The 23,798-nt window shown below is 32.6% G+C and overlaps 3 protein-coding genes and 1 pseudogene across 3 annotated transcripts; 2 read left to right on the forward strand and 2 right to left on the reverse strand.

The window, feature by feature from the left end:
- Positions 1 to 701: 701 nt before the first annotated feature.
- On the forward strand, positions 702 to 3,551 carry LOC120167050. Its single transcript, XM_039176181.1, has 3 exons — positions 702 to 1,130; positions 2,037 to 2,237; positions 2,778 to 3,551. Exons 1-3 carry the CDS (start codon positions 777 to 779, stop codon positions 3,513 to 3,515), a joined length of 1,293 nt encoding a protein of 430 aa, XP_039032112.1. The 5' UTR covers positions 702 to 776; the 3' UTR covers positions 3,516 to 3,551.
- A 943-nt stretch (positions 3,552 to 4,494) lies between these two features.
- LOC120167052 (RHOMBOID-like protein 2) lies at positions 4,495 to 6,414 on the reverse strand. Its single transcript, XM_039176182.1, has 5 exons — positions 5,855 to 6,414; positions 5,478 to 5,641; positions 5,201 to 5,364; positions 4,866 to 5,116; positions 4,495 to 4,752 (listed from the first exon to the last, which is right to left on the reverse strand). Exons 1-5 carry the CDS (start codon positions 6,151 to 6,153, stop codon positions 4,638 to 4,640), a joined length of 993 nt encoding a protein of 330 aa, XP_039032113.1. The 5' UTR covers positions 6,154 to 6,414; the 3' UTR covers positions 4,495 to 4,637.
- A 3,698-nt stretch (positions 6,415 to 10,112) lies between these two features.
- On the forward strand, positions 10,113 to 10,937 carry LOC120167007. Its single transcript, XM_039176149.1, has 2 exons — positions 10,113 to 10,628; positions 10,749 to 10,937. Exons 1-2 carry the CDS (start codon positions 10,113 to 10,115, stop codon positions 10,935 to 10,937), a joined length of 705 nt encoding a protein of 234 aa, XP_039032080.1.
- A 7,460-nt stretch (positions 10,938 to 18,397) lies between these two features.
- On the reverse strand, positions 18,398 to 19,891 carry LOC120167008 (annotated as a pseudogene).
- Between the last annotated feature and the right edge of the window lie 3,907 nt (positions 19,892 to 23,798).

Genomic DNA, 23,798 nt, shown 5'->3' on the forward strand with positions numbered 1-23,798 from the left:
TTCTTAAACTCGATTTGACTTAAAAAAATTTCAAGTTAAGTTTAAGTCACAAAATACTAGAATAACTTAAAGTTTTTTTTTACTCGAATTGATCAAAAGCTCACTAATGAGTGAAATTCAACCAGGACTAGTGGGGGCCATGTCCTTTCAAAATTTAAAAAATTATAATTGAGACCCTTAATTTAAAAAAAATTAATTTGACCCCCCAAAATTTTAAAAATTCATATTAACATTTAAATTTTTATTAATTTTATTAATTAAACCCCTCCCATAATATTTAAAATTTCTCATTAAGCCTCTCAAATTTTCAAAAAAATTTAGTTAGACCCTAACTTTTTAGAAAAAAATATAAACTAAACCCTTTGCAATTTTTAAAAATTTTAATATAAACCTTTGAATTTTTAAAATTTTCAGTTGACTCCTTAAATTTTTTCGTCAATATCTGTCAATGTGCTCATTCCTCCTAACTATCAGTAACCAATTTGTTTACATAATTTAAAAAATGACTAAAATAAAAATACAAAAAAATACGTGGGTGATAAAAGGATAGTCATAGTCTATAAAAAGAATCGATGCGCGTGCAATGCAAATATCAAAGAGACACGTATGGTATGATTGTTGTGAGCTGTGGTTCGTTTCTTCTGGCTACAAAATCCAAGCTTCTGCACTTCTTCCTCTCACTCGGTTTCCATTGTTTAACCCCAAAAGAGAAAAAAATGCGTGTATTACAATTAACCATGTTTTCAATTGGTGGTGCAGTCGACGGCCAATGAGCCATGGGTCTTTTCCGGCGACTCTTTGGCGCCAAGAAGCCCACTCAACCCCGCCCCCATAAAAACTGGAGGCGGTGGAGCTTTACCAGATCTTCTCATCCCACGTCTTCCATTTCTCATCTTAATGTCCTTTCTGGTTCATGCAATGACACATTGGATGCCAACAAGCACGCAATAGCAGTAGCAGCAGCCACTGCTGCTTTCGCCGAGGCTGCTCTGGCCGCAGCGCATGCGGCGGCTGAGGTCGTTAGGCTAACAAGTGGTAGTGGTGGTGTTGGCGGCACCGGTGGGAGCAACAGACGCCTCTCACAAGAAGTGGCGACTGTTAAGATGCAGTCCGTTTTTCGAGGTTATCTGGTCAGTATTTAATTTTTAAATCATGTTTATTGTTGCTTGAATCCAACACTGTGATTACTGTCCATGAGATTTTCATTTTCCATGTCTTTCATGGCTAAGAAAACTTAGTTAATTTCGTAAGTTTGAACTGTAGTTGATAATTGATATGCTTTTGAGCTTTTTTTCACCTTTAAATCCCAATTTTAAAGAAAAAAAAAACTTTTTTGAAGTACAAAAATTAGATTTTAGATGTTAAAGATGCTTAAAAGGTTGGATGGAGAGTGAATTGGGACACAAAGCTTCAACTGGAAATGGTCCCATAAGAAGAAGAGGAAGAAAGAAAGAAAGAAAAAATTACTTTTCTGAAACACTGCTTCAATGGCTTCAGTTTACGTAATGAGATTGAAGATGAGTTTGCTTTCTTTACTTTTCTTTATCTTCTGAGAAAGAAAAGAAAGTGAAATGATGGAAGAAGATGAAGCTGTGGCATGTGAAACTTTGTACGACTTGTTTGACTAAATTAATGCTCCTTTTTTTTATCTTTGTGTTTCCCCTCTTGTCTCCTACTGATTTTAAAGAACAAGCAGTCAAAAGATTTGGAAGAATTCAGACCTGAATGGTTGTTCTGTAGAAATTTTTGTCAAAATTGGTCGCTTGCTTTCTGGAACATCCTTCACAAGTAATGTGCAAGTTAGGTACCATTTCATTTTCACATGCTCTCAGAATTAACATCAACCCCATTACTGATTATTAAATTTGCTCTAAAAGCTAGTTAGTTTGGGGAAAGTTGGTAGATTTTACACCTTCATTTGTCTCTAGTTCCAAGCTTTTACTCAAACATGTGTTGGGTACATATGCCATGGTTTTTGCTAGTCTCTAATGGAAATGGTGCTCGATTCTTTTGACTTCTTCTGGCACTTGGTCCAGGCACGGAGAGCACTGAGGGCATTGAAAGCGTTGGTGAAGCTTCAAGCACTGGTGAGAGGCCACATTGTGAGAAAGCAAACGGCAGACATGCTCAGACGCATGCAAATATTGGTCAGACTTCAAGCTCGAGCCCGTGCTAGTCGTGCTTATGTGACGAAATCTTTTGATTCAACCTGCAAAATAACCCATTCACGAAATGCTGTAAGCGGACCCCTACTCTAGTTGCTGTTTAGTGACGGTTTTAGTTTCCCTATCTATTCATTTATAAACGTGATTCAGAAGGTTTGTGTTAGGTTAACAATATGTCATTGATATGCTTGCCTTAAGTTCACATTATTCCTAGCGCACGGATGGATTAAAAATACTAAGCCGTAGTTGATATACAAGATCTTATTGAGAATAACTTATCTGTATGTTCCCTCTGTTCATTTCCTACTTTTTCCTACATATACATACTTGCAGATATATGAAAATTCTGTAAAAGATGAATGACAGCTTCGTGCTTGTGTAAATTTGATGGGCCTGCAATCCTAAAGGTATCCCGGAGATGAATTTATGTATATTATGTCTTATGTTCTAAACTTTTTTATTTTTAGGATATATTAGTTTCGTAAAGTTTAAAGTTGTAGTGTTCCTAGATCAGTTGAGAATTGAACCTTACCCCATATCGTATATAAGTGTACCGAGTATAAAATTGGATATTTGAATCAGTCTTGAATTTTTCTTTTCTTTTTCATGCAGAGATGTGGTTCAAATTCAAATCTGATGGACATCATCAATCTAGAGAAAGAACGGATGGGATATAATTGGTTGGACCATTGGATGGAGGAAAGTTTAAGGAATAACCTTAGAGATGTGCTGCCTATACATAGGTATGTCGATGATGAGAAGAGTGACAAAATCCTCGAAGTAGATACTTGGAAACCTAACTTGAACTCCCAGCAAAGTAACCAGAACTTTCGGGCATCTCAGCATAGCACAGCTTTTGATTATAACCAGAGCTTCATGGCATACGACTCCCAGAGAAAACTGCCAGGAAAAGGGGTACCAAATAACTTCTCAGACGAAGTTTTATCACTAAAGCATCATGGAAGGGAAGATGAAGCAATTTCAAGGACTGCTGATACTGACAACAGCCCGCAAGTGCTTTCTGCATCATCCAGCAGACCCGGAAGCAGTGCTAGGAGAAGCCCTTTTGCTAGGAGCGAATGCTCATGGGGATATTTAAGCGGATATTCCGGCCATCCAAACTACATGTCGAATACTGAATCATCCCGAGCAAAGTACCGGTCTCAGAGTGCCCCAAGGCAGAGACTGGAGTTTGACAGGTATGGCTTGACCCGAAGAACTTTCCAGGGGTTCTGGGATTCAGGGGCTAATTCAGAAAGCGATTTCACTCAACATGTCGATTATAGGTACAGGCCTCATCCAACATCTGATGACTTGAATAAGTTTCCTAATGTCCACCAAGGGCGATGATCCCCTCTCCCATTTCCCCCGTACTACTTTCATTTCCTCTTGTGGCCGTGCTTGGCTTGTAATTATCCTTTACTTCATGATTAACATTATTGATATCATGGCATGGCCATACTATCTGATATGTTTTTTAGAATCATTGTGGTAGTTAAGTGTAGGGTTGTCGCCCACAATTAGTGAAGGTGAAAAAGACATGCCATCATTGCTTATTGGCTGTTTTAACTTGTTCAAGTCTTGGATAAACAAGGGTTCACTTAAAAAGCAAATGGTAGTGCGTTGCTTTTTGAATATTTATATATTTAAGCCTAATCAATCTACTTACGTGTTCATGAATGAATATAATCAAGCAATGTTGATTTAAGGTGGAGCTAGTTAGAACTCATCAATTGGCGGTTAAAGGGATTGTTATTCATCATGAAGTTTTGGGGTTAAAGGGAGTGTTATTCCCCTCACATGTTCTGGATTTGAACAGTTGCGTTTGTACGGTGTGTTCGACCAGTTGTATCCTAAAACATGAATTGAGCTTTCATTTTCGATTAAGTGTTGCAACTTTTCAAAATTAGGTGGGCTCATTTATATTCTTACTAATATTTGGATGACTCATTTGTAATCTCACTGATAATTAGATTACTTTCGGTGTAATTTACCTATAAGAAAATCATTAAAAAAATGTTTTCGAGTGCCTTCTATGTTTGTAACAATTGATTGATTAAATGACTCCATTGTAATTTTTTGAAATTAGATAATCCATTTGTAATTTTACAAATAATTGACTTGTAATGTAATTATCCATTTTGTTAGAGCCAAAATTTTCAAATTTTCAGTCAAACCCTATAGTGGCAGATAAGAGATTTAAAGTGCCAAAATTTCCACTTCTAGACAGATTTTAGCAGGAGATAAATCAAGTTCCTCTCAGAAAAAACCATATAAAAGTTGGGGTTGGGAGATTTCATGAGCTTTCATCATGTACACAATATTATGGTGAGATGTAAAATCAATAACAATTTCAGTCATTCCATACGTAAAGAAAGCAAGAACAGGAAAACACACCACTCTGGTTTACGCATTTACAAATTATGTGTGAAGAAAAAAAAACACACACACACAAAAATGAAAGCTATGCTGCTAGTTTTCATTGCAATCCCATCTCGAGGTCGGAACACAGCTCAAGTAATGACACCAATGGCAATGGTCGTTTCCATTTTCTCCTCTAAACAGCATCACCAATGCAACACTGAATCTGCATTTTACTCAAATATCGAAATATCGATCAGTAGGCAAAAACTGGGATTCGAATCTTTTGAGATCATGATCATCTTAAAACCATAAGGGAGCATGAATGTGTTTACTAACCCTGAAACCAACAGCACCACTGAAACCACCCAAAGGACGTACTGATAAGGCTTGTACTTATATTTTGGTCGAGCACCGGACGGAAGATTCTGCCGCTCTAACCACCCGAACTGAGGACGAGGTAGAAGAATGAAGCCGAGGAGGAAACCAGTTAAAAATCCACCGATGTGAGCGAAATTATCAACATGTGGCAAAATCCCTATTGCAAGGTTAATGACTACGATGACCATAAGAGTAAGCAGAGCCATTGCCTGTGGAATACTATAATAAGGTTAACAAGCAATCTTTTCTGAAACATTGTATTGAACTATTGATTTTGTACTGCAATATTCTACCTTGTTTGTGTATACGGTCCAATTTGTAACAAGTTCCGAGAGCATTGCGCCGAGAAGTCCGAAAAAAGCACCGGATGCACCGACGGAGATGTTGTTTTGGATAAATAAAGAGGAGAGTATACTTCCACCAAATCCGGACAAGAGATAAAGAATTCCAATCCTCACTGCCATATGTTCAATTTGTATATCAGATCATTGCAACATCTCCGAATCTAAATTGCAGACAGTTTTAAAAGGTTCAAAATTCGATAAATTCGAAGCTGATGGAGAAGAGTACCAAACCCAAACTGTTGTTCAAGGCGAATGCCAATGAAAACCAGGCTCAGCATGTTTACAAGAAGATGAATGACACCAGCATGCAGCCAAATGCAAGTAATGAGCCTCCATCCTTGATGGTCAACCACAACTTTGTTCCACTCAAGAGCTCCCAACTTCTTCAATCTGCAACAACAATGTCATTTAGCCTCTTTCAAAGGCCAGATAAGATCTGGGATTTACAAGAATTAACATTTCAATCAGTCCAACAATATCAAAACCTCCAACCAGTAGGGGAAAAAAAGATCGTACACATTAATAAACATATCAAACACTAATGATCCCAAAGAGAAAACAGAGCAAACATAAGGCACTGAAGGGGGGAAAAGTGATAATTACGTAGAAGAAGAGGGACCAAAGAGAGGATTCTCTTTGACAGGCTCAAAAGAAAAGCGACCAAGAAAGGTGGCCACACACTTTCCGACAAGCCTGGTGTGCTTGCGGTTGGGGCAATCGTTGAGATACATAACAACGATGAAAAGCGCGATATTAGCCACCACGAACATAGGTACCAACCACGATGTCCACTGCGTCTCGGTATCCTCTATCAGGTAAGTTGAAGCACTGGTGGTGGTGGCGGTGGTATTGCTGTAGTCATTTCTGTTCCTTTTCACCCCAACTCTGCTGCTGCTCTCCATCTCCCTTCCTAAGCCAAAAAACTGAAAGATTGCTGTGATTTTGTGTATGGTGGGGATTAAAGGATCGAAGAAAAGATTGGGCTTTGATGGGGTTATGAGGGGATTTTACGAGATGAGAGCTATGGGGAAGGAAGTGGTACAGTGGTGAGTTTGTCAGGTTGAGTTTCAGGTTTCTAACTGCAGCAGTTACCAGGAAATCGGGTAAACTCAGAAACCAAAGGTGGATCGGCACGTTTGATGACTGAGGCCATTTAGGAGAAGAAAGGTGAGTGGTTTATGTAGCTTTGGTGGTCTATTTGCCAGCATACAGATTTATTTTTTGAAAAAAAATATAATTTTGGGTATACTACGTTATTTAGTCATTTAACTATTATTTTAATTTAGTTTTGGTCATCATACCGTTATAAATTAAATATAACCGGTGATGTATAAAAAATAGTGACGTGACATTATCTTATAGTGAAATATCAATATCATCATTAAGTTTTTAACTATAAATGACTAAAATAGAATCAAAATGTAACTTTAAGTATGAATTTGAAAAAAATAATAGTTGGATAGCCAAAACTAAACCAAGGTGATAGTTGTGTGACTAAATACATAATTTACCCTATAACTTCTAATATATTTTTAGAGTAAACAATGTATTTAGTCACCCAACGATCCATGCAGTTCTGTTTTGGTCGTTCAATTATTTTTTTAAATTATACTTAACATTACGTTTTGGTTTCATTTTAGTTATCCGTCATTAAAAAATTAAAATAACTGTTGATGTAGAACCATAAGATAATATCACATCATCGTTGAAAAATATCACGACAATAATTCTATTAATTTGTAACGATAGATGACTAAAATAAAATAAAAAATATAACGTTGCATATTATTTTAGAAAAGAAAATAATAGATCAAAATGGAACCGCTTGAATAGTGGGTGATTAAATATGTAGTTTACCCTATCTTTTATGATATTAAACTCAGTTCTTTTTATAGAAAAATTAATTGGAAATTTTAGGTACAATGAGGAAAAAGAAAAAGGATAGAGCTGTTTTCTTTTTATAGGTTTTGATTATATTTTGTAAAAATATGTAGTTGGGTTGGCATATAAAACTTTATTGGAAGGAGTCAGGAATGGAGTGACAGTGAAGGCCGACATCGAGGATCGTATAACTTTCAATGGACCTTGTAACTCTATCTGTATTTACACGTGTACACATCCTGAATCATGAATTTTTCACTATACTGCCGGTAGATCACTTGATCGGCATTTATCCTACAAGTGAATAGAGTTTTGAATGACCATAGTTATATCTTTTTTTTTTAATTATTTAATGAATATATTCATTTAAGTATGTGAATATATTCATGTTTTTAAACATATTCGTTGTATATTTAAGATTCTCATCCTATTATTTTAAAGAAATGGTGAAACTATACCTTTAGTACTTAAGCTCCTTAGATTTTACGCCTTTCAATTTTTCAAGTATTTAAATTTAAGTCTTTCAATTTTCGCACTTTATATATTAGTCCTTTAAATATTTGCATTTGATTTTATGTATTATTTCAATCTATACCTCATATTTTTTATTTTTTAATTTAATCCCTAATTAGAATACTTAGATTTTAGGTTTAGTCCCTAAATTTAGATTTCTTTAGACTTAGTCCCTGAACGTTTTTAGTTAGATGAGTATTCGATTTGGTCCTCACTTTAATGCCTGATGTTCCATTTTGATTGTTCGATTCAATAATTTGTCATAATTAATTAGGATTAATAATTAGAGCCTCCACTTTAGTTTAATTTCACTTAAATCCCTTGATTTAGGGAAATTTTTGATTTGGTCCTTGCCTTTATGCCCGAGGTCCCATTTCAACTATTCGATCCAATAATTGATTAAAGTTGATTAGGATTAATATTAGAGCCTTTATTTAGGTTTAATTTTATTTTAGTCCTTCAATTTAGAGAATTTTTTATCTGATCCTCGCATTAATGCATGATGTTCAATTTTAATTATTCTATTCCATAATATTAGAGCCTACATTTTTAGGTTTAGTCATCTAGGTCCTTTAAATTTCATAATTTGACACTTTAAGTTAGAGAGAAGCCTTAAATTAATTCACCTAGTATAATTAGGTTCAATAAATTGACTGCTTGATTGCACATTTCGATTTCAAAACAAGGTAATGTTCATTTATTAGGGGGTTAATATTATCCTCCACTTTTGCTCTGGGGTGACTGCTATTGATTCCCGAAGTAAATTAACATCCTTTTCAAAAACCCAACATCATGATTTTAAAATTATGAAGATCGTTCATTTATTGAGATTGATAATGAAGTTTCCGCTTGTGCCGGGGTGGTCGTTGTTGGTATTGATAAATCAAAATCATTTTAAATATGCATACATGTTGTATTTTAAATTAAATGAAATTTCGAACTCAAAATTTCCAATTTTAAAATGTAGACTAATCAATCAGATTTTGGGCATTGTGGGAGTATTAATCCTTCCCCACGCGTAACTGACTCCCGAACCCGATTTCTGATTTCGCACACCAAAACTTGGTATTTTTTATAAAATAAAAGTGTTTTATTAAAATTACTCGATTTTAGGTGTTTCAATCTCACCTTAAAAATGATTGGTGGCAACTCCCATATTTTCTTAAAAAATCGTATAAAAAAAACCCATCGTCGTACCTAGTCAGATTTTCCTACCGAAAGGTCGATTACAAAAACGAGCTTATATACACGTTGAAAAACAAGCTTATAAATGAGCTTGTTTGTGAACATATACGAACTAAACACACATTTATTGTTAAAACCAAAATATAATTAAACAATAAATCAAACCGACATCTAATCATGCAAATAATCAAGAACAAGAAATACTAAGTTTGCGAAAGCGTACCTGAATCCATTGTTGGAGATTACCGAGAAAGTTGAGATCTTGAAGATTGCTTCAAGTTGAGTTCTTCCAAGAGGATAGAATTCTCTTGAGTATAAACTCTCTCACAATATAAAAGAAAATACAAAATGATTTATTTTTTTGGAGACCATAACCCCCTTAATATAACTGATTTAGAAATCAATTATTGTCTATATTTATAACTCGGTCACTCATTAAATATAAATACAACTTTAATAATGCATGCACTTTTATTCCCACGATACTTCTAATACCTTATGATTTGTAATTATGATTTATCACTTAATTTTATATTATATTTTAATATAACAATATACATTAAAATACGTGACCATAATTATGTATTTTTATTAACATACTTATATATTTTAATGCAACGGTTCGTTCTTTTATTAAATAAACATAAAAATTTAGTTCATACTCATTTATTTAACTTAATAAATGAATATAAATTGATATTATACAAATGACTCAATGAATATAAATTGATATTATACAAATGACTCACGAACATTTCATCAAATACTTTATTTATTTTTAATAAAAAATACTTTATTTATTTACGCTCCTTATTAACATAAAATCAAATGTGATTCTGTCTTAAATAATTTAAGGAAGTCCCTTTGAATTTTATTTTTTTAAAGTATTTTAAATTTTAATATTTTATTAATATATTTTTTAAAATAAAATTATTAAGTGATTAATACTCCCCTGTCCATAAAATAGGTTCATTATTGATTTTTTTTTGTCAAATTTTTAAACTTTAACTAATTATTATTTAAAATTTATTATTGATAAAAATATGTAAAAAAAAAATATTTTAAAAACCTCAAATCAAATAACTTTCAAATATATATTTTATAAAATTTAATTATTTAAAATATTTAAAATAAACACGATCAAAGTTTAAAAAGTGTGAATTTTAAAAAGTCAATAATCTTCTTTCCCCTTACCTATTTCTATTCTACGCGCAAGGACTGTCAGCACTGTTACTAAAAGAGCAACAAGGACTTATTAAGGGCGTTAAAGCTAGCATGAGCCATGAGAGGTCCCAAAATTTTACTTCTGCTCTATGCTGACGATAGCATCATGTTCCTCAAAAACTCGCTTCAGGAGGCACAAAAGATTAATAAGCTCCTTAAAATTTATGAGACATCGGGCCAAAACATAAACTACGATAAGTCAAGCATTTATTTCAGCAAGAATATTCATCCTTTGCACAGACAAGACATAAAACATGTTTTTGGAGAGGAGGAGAAACAAGAACCAGGATCCTACTTAGGTTTGCCTCTTGTGGTGAGAAAAGGAAAGATTCAAAATTTCAATTTCATCATAGATAAAAGGTCAGAAAGAATTCAAGGGTGGACCAAAAACCTCATCTCCTTCGGGGGCGGAGAAACCTTCCTTAAATTAGTTGCTCAAGCTCTGCCCACGTATGTGATGTCTTGTTACCTTCTCCTGGAAGGTATCATTGATAATATTACAAGACAAATTAGAAGCTTCTGGTGGTCCGGGAAACAAGAGAAAAGAGGATGGGCAATGGTATCCTGGGATAAAGTTTGCAGATCCAAACGGCTGGGAGGGCTTGGATTTAAGGATCTTGATCTATTCAACATGGCTTTTATTGGAAACCAAATTTAGAGATTTCTTCAAGACCATAATTCGTTGGCTTTTCAGGTTTTCAAATCAAAATATTTCTCAAAATCTGATTTCATCAATGCTAAAATCGGAGACACTGCCTCTTACGCGTGGGCAAGTATTTTTAAAGCAAAAAAGACGCTAAAAGATGGTTTCTTCTGGAGAATTAGTGCAGATGGCAAAACGAGAATGTTCATTGACAAAGTGGAGGGACTCATCGCCCATTGAGTGGACAAGTTCGTACAGAGACAACTATGGATCTCCTTTCAAATGCACTGACTTCATGGTTCCCAATTCCGCAAAATGAGACATCAGCAAGATAAATCAAATTCTCCACCCGGAGGTGCCCATAAAGTCAGCTCAACGCTCATCGCTCCAACCCTAGAAGACAAAATGATTTGGAGCCACCATAGCTCCGGATGTTATTCTGCAAAATTGGGTTATAATTGGTTACTGCTGAGAAGGAATACTCCGATTGAACAAGGGAAAATATAGTAACTACTAAGTAAACTTTCGGTTCTACCAAATAGAATCATTGGCTGAAGAGTATGTCACAACACATTTCCTACAGGGGAAAAGTTGAAACAAGCAAAACTCTCTGAAGGAATATGTCCAATGTGCTCCGCTTAGAGCGAAAGCTCTATCCACGCTCTTAAGGGGTGCCCCAAAATGAAGAGAGTTATTCAAATCTCCGGGCTTGAAGAGGCAATTATCACGTGACAAGGAAACTCATGCAAAGAGTGGCTGGAATAAGGAATGGACAATCTCCAAAATGGATACAGAAGGTTTTTCTTGATTAATCACTCTGCTTTGGAACGTGTGGGATCGCAGGAACAAATGGGTCCACGACAAAGAAATGCAAGCTGATAAAGATGTCGTGATGGCATTATGAAACATATGTGCAGAATTAACAATGGCAAATCTTGATGGAAAAGTTCTACCGCCTCTTACAAGACCTAATGTGAATATGATTAAAATCAATGTAGATGGGGCTTGTAAACCGCTGGAACAAGTTGCCGCCATCGGGATAGTGGCTAGAGATCATAACAGTATGGTTCTAGGAGGAATATGCTGACAACTTTACCAACCATTTAATGCAGAGTCGGTCGAGGTTGAAGCGTTCACTCAAGGGATAAAATTCGCTGTGGAGATTAGATGGACAAATGCTATCATTGAAGGGGACGCGATAAATATTGTCAACAGGCTCGTCAACCACAAAGCAGATGCCTCAATCATAGGATTGTTACTTAACGAAGCTCGAGCCTTTCTGAATTCTAATAAAGATTTGAAAGTGTATTACGTTAACAAGGATGCTAATCGTGTTGTGCATACACTTATCCATTGGGCTTTGTTGAATCCTAATCCGTTTAGATTTTTTTTTATGATGAACCTGATTATATTAGACATGTAATTCTCCTCGATGCAATTGAAATATAATATCTCATTTCTTTCAACAACAAAAAAGAGGGAGTAATTGATTTTTGATGTGATATTTTTCAATATGTTTAATTGTTAAATGACATATTTTATGTGTGTTTAAGTGTTAATGTTATATACATCATGTCTACATGTAAAAAAACATCTTCAACAACAAGCATTTGATGTTAGTCAATTAACTGTTCTCAGTTAATTCACCGTTCTCATTCAAAAAAAATATTACTTTGACAAAAAATAAAAAAATTGATTATTAAACTATTTTTAAAAAATATATTATAAATTAATACTCGATAAGTTAATAACCTCTCTAAAATAATATTTTTTTCTCGGTCCCAATTTAGGCCCAAGATCTAAATTAATAATTTCAATAAATTAATAAGATAATATTTTTTTCAAAAGACCCTTATAAAAATTTGTGTTCCCTTCAATATTATAAATTTATAATTCTATAAAATTACAAATATAATCAAGACGACTTAGTAAAATATGATTTTACTGTTGTATGTTTCTTCTTAAAATTTAAATCTAGTCGTATATTATCTCTAACTTTCCTTACTGCATCTAAAAGTTTTGGTGTTACGTTTCATACTGCAACAAAAAATTATAAAGAGTTGTTTCCACTATAAGTGCTTCTTTCTGCGTAATTGGTTGCAAAAATATTGTATTATCTTTAGTTTCATCACCAATAGAATTTTCAATAACACTAACTATAATTTCTTCAAAACTTTAGACATAAGAGCATGTATCATTTTTATCCGAATAATCCTATAGGTAATTGCCATACATTTGTTGTGGTACTCAAGACCATTAATCGTCGTCGTATTGTACATGAACATCGTTCAACCAGTCAATACAATGTATATGCTTTATTCATAAAGAATAATGTAGGTTCGTTGAATAGGAAAAAAATCTCTTTAAATTAATAAATTATTAAGTTATTGATTAATTAGTACTTCTTTAAATTAATACAATTACATGGTCCTGACATTATTAATTTATAGAAGTTTTACTATATACGAATTGAAATAACTATTTAGATAAATGTTAAGAATAAAATTTGACATTATACCTAAAATTAATAAATTAAATAATAATTTTAATTTCTTTTATATATGTGTAAATAGAAACATGCTGAAAAAATAATTATCACTCTTAAAAAATGGTTCAGAGCAAACTAAATAAACAAATGTGCAAAAATGTAAAAGGATATTTTTATGTTTCATATTTATTTGAAATAAAGGTATCCACGGGTTAGATTAATTAGATCCCAATTTGATTTAAAAAAAAAATCAAGTTCGATTTTGGACTTGACACATTTAATTCAAATGAATCATTTCAAATAGAGGTATTTATGGGATTGATACCCTTGATTAGTATCGATGTTAGAAAATGTCTCAAAGTTCTTCGATCTCGATATTCAACCTTCAGCAGCGATACTCGAAGAATAATATCAATACGGATACTAATATTTTTTAGATTTCTTTATAAATTCATATACATTAATGTTGTTCAAGTATTAATATCTAAGCTCAGAAGGGGCTATTTCTAAACTAGGTAATTACTCTAAAACTCTTGAATCACTCTTGTTTAAGCCTAAATCGATTCAAAAGATTTTTTGACGGTTACATAAGACCATTTAACACATGTTTAACAACAACTACTACCTCAATTTGAATTCGAAGCATGCTAAAGCATTCAAAACACTAGACATGCATAAAATCAACAAAATATCGTTTTCATAAAGTTCAAGCAGCTTTCAAAGTTAAAGTGTGCTATATTAATGTAAAATCGTAAAATGAAACTCTCATTTTAACTTTATACTATATTCCACCTTCCCATTTGCATTATGACTCTCCAAGCTCTTGCATCAAATAAACAATTGAAAAATGGATTATTAACATAAATCAGAGCTCATAAAGAACATAAAAATTCTTTCATAACACTAAAACGAGTCTGAATCCAACAGGTAAGTTTTAGGTTTCAAAATCCTTCTAAATCTTACATTCTTTTAATCAAAATCCTCTGGAAATTGATAAAGCTTTCACCTTTGAGATGTGTGAGCTTTTACTATGAAAGAGGGATAGGAAGATGAAAGAGAAAAGGTAGTATTCATTTTTTACTTAAACAACCCACATTTGATTTAGCTAAAATGTCAAGATATCAGCCTAATATTTAATAATGATTATAAACATTAAAATCTATGTAAATTAACAACATCCGGATTACATAGTTTTATTAATTTAAACGAGTATTAATTAATTGATAAATTAACAATTTATGAATTTAAAGTTATTTTTTATGATTCAATGAATCTACATCATTCTTCATGAATATAACATATACATTGTATTGATTAACTGAATGATGTTCATGTACAATATGACTAATTAAATATAATACACGCCCCTAAATAAACAAAGTTCATTGTAGTACGTAGTACTAGGTACTAGTTAAAACTTAATGCAATTTCATGTATGATAAGAAAATCAACCACTATATAAATAACATCAAACATTTTTAATTAGTCAATCCAAATCAAAACTAACTAACCATGGCTTCATATGTAAAAGGTGTTCAAAAGTCAACCATTACACATCAAATGCATAAAGCATTATGTGAGTGTAAGAGAGAGCACCCCACATGCACTCAAAAATATTTGTAATATTGGATTGATGAAAATTTTTATTTGAAAGTTAGTTAAGGTACACTATTAAACACACTCAAGTGATCATTTGAGTATCTTTCGGCTAACTTAGAAAAAAGGAGGGGATACCGAGCGACACAAACCTACAAAACATCAAGAGATAGGATAATGTTCTTTGAGTGGTTTCTCCAATACCAAGAATGTGTAAATAGGGATGAACACGAGATCCGAACCCGACTAGTTTCGGTTATATTATTTAGGAAAAATTACAATAATATCAATCTATATATCATTATTTTTTAAATATATCATATTTTTATTGAAGAAAAGTAATATTTTATATAAATATATTTTCTCGGGTTCATATTTTATCTAAAAAAAAGTAGATCGGGTTCAAGTTTGGGTCGGGTGAAGTCACCCTAACCTTGGGTCGGATTAGATCAGGTTGATCGGAATCCTTACCCAACTCGACCCATATCATCCCTACGTGTAAACATGTTTAGAGAGCTAATTTTGGAGAAGTTAAGATAGACAATGAAACTTCTATACCCTCAACAACCTCCTAAGTTGCACATATTTTCTAGAGTCATATTTTAATAATTTGTCCTAGTCATATTTGTAATTTTATAGAATTATTAATTTATAATATTGAAGGGACCATAAAATTATATAAGGATATTCCGAAAAATTATTATCTTATTAATTTATCAAAATTATTAAGTTAGACCTTGACCCTAGTAAGGACCGGGAAAGTTATTATTTTAAAAAAGTAATGAATTTATCGAGTATTAATTTATAGAGGTTTTAATGTAATCAACATTTTGATTCTTCCTCGTTTATTTCATATTAAAAAATCCTCATTTTATGACCAATCAAACTCAAATTACATCTAATTAAGCTCACATTCTGTCCAGAAATCTTAATTACCAACTCATTTTAATTAATATATCTTTGGGGTAAAATTCACACGTAAACTTAGAAATTTGAAACGTTAAGCTCATACCCTAACCTAGGCTAACGTCCTACATTTTTTTTTTCATTGATTGCTCTCTTTGTCATGGCAGAGTTATTATCCAAAACATTTTTAGAAAGTTATATAAATTTTTATATAAAAATATTAAAAATAAAATTAATATCATTTTAAAAGAACTTTAAGCCTTCGTGTCACTAAAATACAATGTGTATGCGTGGTCAATTAACCCTATATAGTTTCTATAATATGCTTAAAGCCTCTTTCATAGCGAAAATTAATCCAGATTCGAAGGGCATAATACATCGGATGTTTCTGGAGAAGACTTGTGCAATTCCCAAAGCAGTGGGACTGTGGATGGAAGCATCAATTCAATTGGAAGAACTCGTATTTTAGATGTTATCTAATTCTCTCAATTCGATTTAACATAATCATTAGGTTCATATATTTTGTCCAAATAAAAAGTAATCGAATAAAATAATATTTTTATGCGATAATTTTGGTATCTTATATGTTGTTTTTTTACATATATTTTAAACAAAATTTAACTAATAATATATAAATATATAAAAAGGGATTAAAAGTTAGATGTCTCTATGTAGTATATCCAATTTATTATTTTTGCTTTTATGGTTTTTTACATCAATTTAGTAATTGGAGTTGTTTAGGGGTATCACTCACTAGTAGAAAAAACCCCTTTAATGACGCGCATTGCGCGTCATCTATGGGTGCGGATGACACACATTTGCCTGTCGTTGAAGCCACCAACATGAATTTAAGATGACGCGCAACTGTGCGTCATAAATTTATAACGCGTATTTATGACACGCATTTATGACCCGCATTTATGACGCTCATTGCGCGTCATTGAAGTCCCCGTCATAAATGAAGACGACACACATTTGTGTGTCATAAATTTATATGACACGCATTTATGACTTATATTGCGTGTCATTGAAGCAAATATCATTAGAAAAGATGACACACATTCGTGTGTCGTGATTGTATGTCGTAAATTATATATATATTGTAGATTGAACAATAATCAAACTAAATCACATTTAATGCCTCATAATACTAAATATATATATATATCATATTATATATAAGCAATCCATTTGCATACAATATATTAACATTAAGTTATCAAAAATATTGTAATCATATGTCGATACAAAATATCACGGCATAATAAAGTTTTCCACATAAGATACCCATTCTTTGCGAATATCAAACATGTTGACGTTGCGGGAGATGCAACTCCTCTAGCTTCTTCTCCAATTTTGAAGTTGTTTCTTCAGAGTCGAGAACTCTTGAAACAGGCTACGAATAAGCATTGGCTTCAACTGAACTAGTAGGAACATCAGATGCACCTGTTGTTCCCGAACCCTTCCCAAAATTAGAGTTGATCACATTTGGTTTCCACTCTTTATTTGAACCAACTGCTGATAACATATAGGAATTAATACTTTGCATATATTAATCAAGCATCAACTATCTTCAGGTGATAACATAAAGTAGTCCAAACATTTGTAAATTTATGGTTATCAAGTCATCACTCATCACTAAGTAATATGAAAAGAACGAAAAATCAAGTAAATAAGGTATCTTAAGCTTTAAAAGCTTTACTTTTTCATTTCTCACAGTTACACTGTTATTTAAGGGGGTACTTTAAAAGCTTCGATATGTCTTATTCATCATAAAATCCCATTTTTCTCCATTTGGCATCTAACAAGAAAGTGAAAGTAACAATTGCATCATCTAGAACTATTGAATCTACAAGACAAAAAACTCGACAATCATTTTTTGACTTTTTATCACCACAAGAGAGTTCTTATTGATCCTCATTATTCCACCTTCAGCAGTTTACTTGTACCCTTTTTCATCCAGAGTACTTGAAAAAATCAAATTTCTCTTTTAAGTCTAGTACGTGTCTCACATTATCCACGAGAGGCATTATTCCCCAATATAATTGTTCCTTTAGACATTGATTCAGTTATCGAAAACTAGTCTCGATTGTGACATGCTTAACACGTGTAATTAGAATCAAGAATTCACTCATTACTTACAACAGGATCTATCAATAGAAGCAACTAACAATAAGTTTACCATCAATGTAATCTTACACTACGTTAAATTCACAAGGTGATAACTAGAAGTCTAGAATAGCATCCAACTATAAGTTTTTCAGCAGAAATAAAAAGAGCTTGACAATTCTTATTAATATGAATAGACAAGATGTTATCATAGCTGAATTTCCAATAATAGCATCTTACTTCAAGTTAGTTGTATGACTAATGTGTATGTATAATATGACAGATGTCTATCAGAAAAGTTTGCTTACATTCTTATTGACCAGCACTTCAAGTCCGTTCTCGACTATCTCTTTCATGAACTTACAAACATAATATCCACACTCGGTACCTCCCGACTGACAGGGACACTACAAATAGTTTACAATAAACGATTAGTCAAAATGAAAGCTGCAATTTAAATAAGGAATGATCGATCGAAGTCCTCACCAAAACATTGATCCAATTGAGACTAACCCTTTTGTTAGATCCACTTTGAGTAGTGTACAATTTCATTGCCCTATAAACATTGATGAAATATATCAAAGAATATACTATAATGTTTCGATAACTGTGGGCGATACCAGAATACATAGGCTCCTAGTACTCCTGCTACAAAATAGATGATAGACAATAACTAGATCCTAACACCTAAACAATAATAAGGAAAACACAACATAATCACAATGTTATATTAAGAAGAAAAACAAGACATGGAAGCATATAACTAAATTAACATTCCCCTTTGATCCATGTTGTAGTAACGGCTATGATGTTCCACAGAAGGCATAGAACCAATCCTGCATAGAATCACTATCAATCACTGAATTGTCTACAGTCCATGGCTTTACACCAAAGCCATTTTCAACTAAAGAGTTAACAAAATAAAAGCATGGTACAAAACATTACCCAATGCAATCTAGCAAAGAACTAACAGTATAAAATTAAAGCATGGTACACATAATTAGCCAATGCAATTTAGCATGGTAAAAATGAAGGCATGATACCTAGATGTATGCATAGAATCCTAAAAAGGAAAATATAGGAAAAACTTACATGCCTAAAAAATTTCAAAAATGCAACATAATGCAATCTTTGTAGATGAATTGGAATTTCACAGGCAATATCATGATGAATGATTGGAAAAAATAGTGCCCAATTTTTCTCTTCCACAATAATTCCAGCTGCAAAACAGAGAAGTGAAACTGTAGTTCATGACAGAAATGAAGTTTTGACCATAAAAAGAAATAAAATAAGGTCAAAAATTTTGCAAAAAAGTATAGAGTAATCTAGACCAAATACTGAAGCTAAGAACAAAACGAAATGTGATCACTGAGACTAGTTAAATAAAGGAAAATGAAAGGTACATCTTGCCATTGCCTCTTCTTTCTGCCTCACTTCTTGCAAGGAGTAAGCTAACCAATGAAATTGTAGGGATGTTACGATCTTTCATGCTATTTATTTGAGAAATAAATGTGCAAGAATGTGAACTTGCAGCCTAAAACCATCCGAATGACTTAGTACACTAAAATAGATCGAGAAACACATGATATTCCACCAACAACCTGATAAAGTATCCTAACAGTATTTTATGATACTAGGATATTGGGATTATTGAGATAAATTTTTGCTTTCATTACATCAAATTCTAAATAGGTCGATGATACATCTTTGGAAGAGAAATGAGAGAGAAAAAGTAAATCTATGATTCAATAGATCAAAAATGAATTCAATGTTGTAAAATCTATTATACAACATGCCTGTTCCCACCTTTTCAGTTCTGCTTCCTTAGCCTGGACTTTCTTATTTAAATCCTACATTTAAACAATAAACTAGGAAAGTGAGATTCAGGGCTTAACCGAATAATGTAAATGAAATTTAGAGACATTTCTTTACCAACCTGATTATGTGATCCTCCTGAAGCTGTATCAAGAGGAATATCAATTGTTTCCCCACGGTCATAACTGAAACCGGCAGGTTCCAGAGGTAGCGATGAAAGTCTTGAGTTTGAGGCAGGTGGAACACTTGTAGTACTTTGAAAATTATTGACAATACGCATTCAAGAAGCATGTAATATAAGCAACTATTCCAGTATACAGTTATTGATAAGTGATATTAAAAAGCAATATTAGAGATGACCAAATCAAAACAAATATAGCAAGGAAGCTATTTTTTCAGGACTAAGTCATCCCAAACCTTGGTTAAAATGAAACCTCACTCCTAAACCTCTCTCAGGCCCAGAGTTATAACTACCAATTTTGCATTCACTAATAAATCTGGCATTTCAGCATACGAGGGATTTAAAGGGTTGTTAGCACAGTATAACCTCAACAGAAACCACAATCTTTGCCCTTCATTCTAGCAGGTTCCTCGCTATAAAGTGATGCATGTTCTTTAGCACTTTCTCGTTTCTGAATAACAACCTCATCACAAGTTTCACTTAGAATTGGAATTTAAGGTATTAAATGAACTGCATTTCAATAAGCTCTCTGTAACAATGAGAACAGTATGCCAATGTTAAAATTAACATAGGGAAAATTTTAGATAAGATAACAAAATTAATTTACTTACCCTTTGGTGTTTGCAGCCGTGGACCAGAAGTCAGAGAATGTACAACTTCCTACATATCATTACCAGAATGGTTGCCAAGAGAAATTTGCGGTGATGGCCTCACTTTCCCCTTGTCTAAGTTCTTAAATGAAATCTCTCGAGACAGAGAAGATACTCTGTTGGGGCTCAATGATCTTGGTGATCCATCAACAACCTGCCTTTTTGGAGCTAAGCACCCTGAAGATTTTCAATATGTCTCTTACTTAAGATACGTGTACTTGAGATAAGTTTATTTTCCGTTTTCCCCTCTGCATCCAAACCTTGAAAATTCAATCGCAAAAGGATGTCAGCACATGATCTTGTTTGGGTGTCATTTTTATTCTCTGTTTGAAAACTAACCTTGCTTTTGGCTTTCAGTTTCCTCAACCAGCTTGCATTATTCACAGAGCCAATCACCTTCAGAAACTTTCTGAAGCATTTCTCGCATACAGTAACTGATCAATAGCATTAATAATATAAAACTCACCAGTTTTATCCAGTGAGTTCTCGCTACTACCCTCAATATCTTCTTCTAACTTGGGATGGATTTTGGGAGAAATCTCGGATCTGCCTCCAACGCACTCTTGCTGCTTCCAGAATGTGAAGATGAAATTTGGATCATAGTTGAACTACCACCAGAACCTTCGTCCTTCATAGAAGGAGCTGACAAGTCTAGCTTCTGGGAAGAGGGCACCTTTCCGGATCCTAAACTACAAACTGACACTGAACTATGAGATGAATTATTACAGTCTAAATCCTTGTTACAATAACTAAAATCTATATTTCCATCACCGGCTCTACTAGCACATGAAATACTATCAACACGGCATTCAACAACTTTAGAAGACGATCTTGCAGTTGCTTTACTTTCAATATTTTCAGACAAAATAGAAATCAACAAAACCCCAAATGTAAAAATAGAGAACGAGGAATACATGTGGAAACCCTTGAATTTTGACTCCCTCGTCTGTGGTGAATGGCCAAACTAGTGGGAGGTTGCAAAGAGAAAAAGGGAAAAAGAGAATAATGGGGAAGCAAGCGGAGTGAGGGAAGGAGCGGGAAAAGATGAAAATAATATAGGGGAAAAAATTAAAATACAACTTTTAAAGATGACACACAATTAAAACTGTACTCCATGTTTTTACAAAATTTTTTGATTATGATTATTAAATATGACGCATTATTATAAGTTATAAATCGTTCAGATTTTAAAAAAAATGACATTTTTTTAATGATACACATTTTTTGTAAGTCATAAATTAGCTTGTGTCATCGTTCGTGTGTCATTAAAGGTATATTTTCTTGTAGTGATTCTAACACTCAGTTTGTTTTGACTAATAGAACCATTAGTCTTCTGCATTTATCGACGCCGATGATTTTTACATCAGCCTATATTACAGGCCTGACTTGATGATGACATGACAGTTATTAAAAAATAAATAGTAAAATATTTAAAATTTTTACTAAATACAATAATTAGAAAAAAAATACAAAAAAATTTGACCTAATCCCTTAATTTCACTCGAATAAATAGGATCATTTTGGGATTTTTTTTCTAATCGTTGTGTTTAGTAAATATTTTAACTTAATCCCTTAATCCACAGACGCAAAAGGCTCACAGTTCTGTTAGTCAAAACGATTAACAAGCTTCGAGGGCTAGGTTGATACCCCTAAACAACTTCGATGACTAAATTGATGGGGAAAACCATAAGGGCAAAAATGATAAATTGTATCTAGTATTGGGGCAAAAGTAACCCTTAAGCCTATAAAATTGTAATTATCTCGAAATAGGACAAATAGGATACTTTCTAAATCCGAACTCCACCCGATATATCTTACAAAAAAATCAACTTAACTTGATCTAACCTAAAACATGATTTCATAAAATAAATTATTCATATCAAATTGAATTAAATCAAATTTCGTTAAATATGAATTTTTGGGTAAAATGCATAAATTATCTTCGACTATAGGCATTACTTTGTTGAGTCCATTAAATATTAAAAAGTCACAAATGGTCCCCTGGCTATAAGATGATATTTTGATGAGTTTCTCAACTATTAAAAGTTACAAAATAATCATCTGACGATTCATATGTTTCAAACTCATCCATTTTCGTTAAATGATTGACAACCATCTAAGCTAGACATTGAATTGTTGACTGAAATTGTAGTAGGAATTAAAATATTTTTTATTTTCCATAAATGTAATTTTTTAAATGAAGATACTTGATAATTTTTTATTTATTTTTTTAAAAATTATATATCTTTAATATTAATTAATACTTAAAAAATAATTGTGGCCAAGACTCCTCTTGACCCCTGAAAAATTCATCCTTCCTTATGGAGTGGATCATTTATGTAGTTTACAACTGACATACATTATATATATATCAAGTTTTTTAAATAATGTTATTATATGATATAATATGGGTTGCAAAGCTTTAGATATCAGAAGGGTATTTAGTGTTGTTCTAATCATCATCACTCACGTCTTAATCAAACTCAAAAATGCAAAGTGATCTGAAAATTTACCAGCAAAGTGATCTTTTATTTGAAAATGGGATGAGTCTGTTTGTCTCCAACCTGTTGAGTCCGAATCTATGATTGTTTTATTTGAAAATGTCTCAAAATTTATGAATTTGTGTTGAAATGTTTCGATTTTTCCACTTTCAATCTTAAATTTACGGATTTCGGAGTAACTTCCGACAAAATGGAGGTCATACTCGAACTCATGACATCGAGACAAAGTGACTCATCCCATTTTGAGACCAAACAACCACTATTTACGGTGGTCAACAATGACTGACGTGACATCTGTCACCTTCTATTTTTATTTTATTTTTTTAATTATTTTCTATTAAATAATAATAATAAATGTCACGTTAGAGAGAAAACAGGAATTGAATAAAATAATTTAATTTGTAAAATTCAGTGAACAAAATAAGAGAGTATTATATGCTATTTAACTCTCGATTCTGTTAAATCTTCCAAACTTCATTTTAGCATTCCCCAAATTAAACATATTGAATTTATTGCTTTTGATTTTTTTATGGAATTATTTGTTCCATTTACGTTCCAAGTTCCAAGTTGCTGCTTTAATATTTCCCTACTTTCTTTGATTCACAATCACATAATATTTTGGTTAAGTTCTAAGATTAATACTTGTACTATACATAAATTATAAATTTTAAGTATGTATTTAAATTTAATCATTTTTATCTCATGTACTTCTTAGATTTTAATATTTTGACCATGATCTAAATAATAATCATAAAATCTTTAAATTAAATTATATCATTTGAGTTTAGGGATTTCATAATTTTAAAATTTTTAAAATTATATTTTTAGAAAATAAAAACAAACATATAACATATT

This window comes from Hibiscus syriacus, unplaced genomic scaffold (genome assembly GCF_006381635.1).
Source record: "Hibiscus syriacus cultivar Baekdansim isolate YM2019G1 unplaced genomic scaffold, ASM638163v2 tig00111659_pilon, whole genome shotgun sequence".
Taxonomy (NCBI): domain Eukaryota; kingdom Viridiplantae; phylum Streptophyta; class Magnoliopsida; order Malvales; family Malvaceae; genus Hibiscus; species Hibiscus syriacus.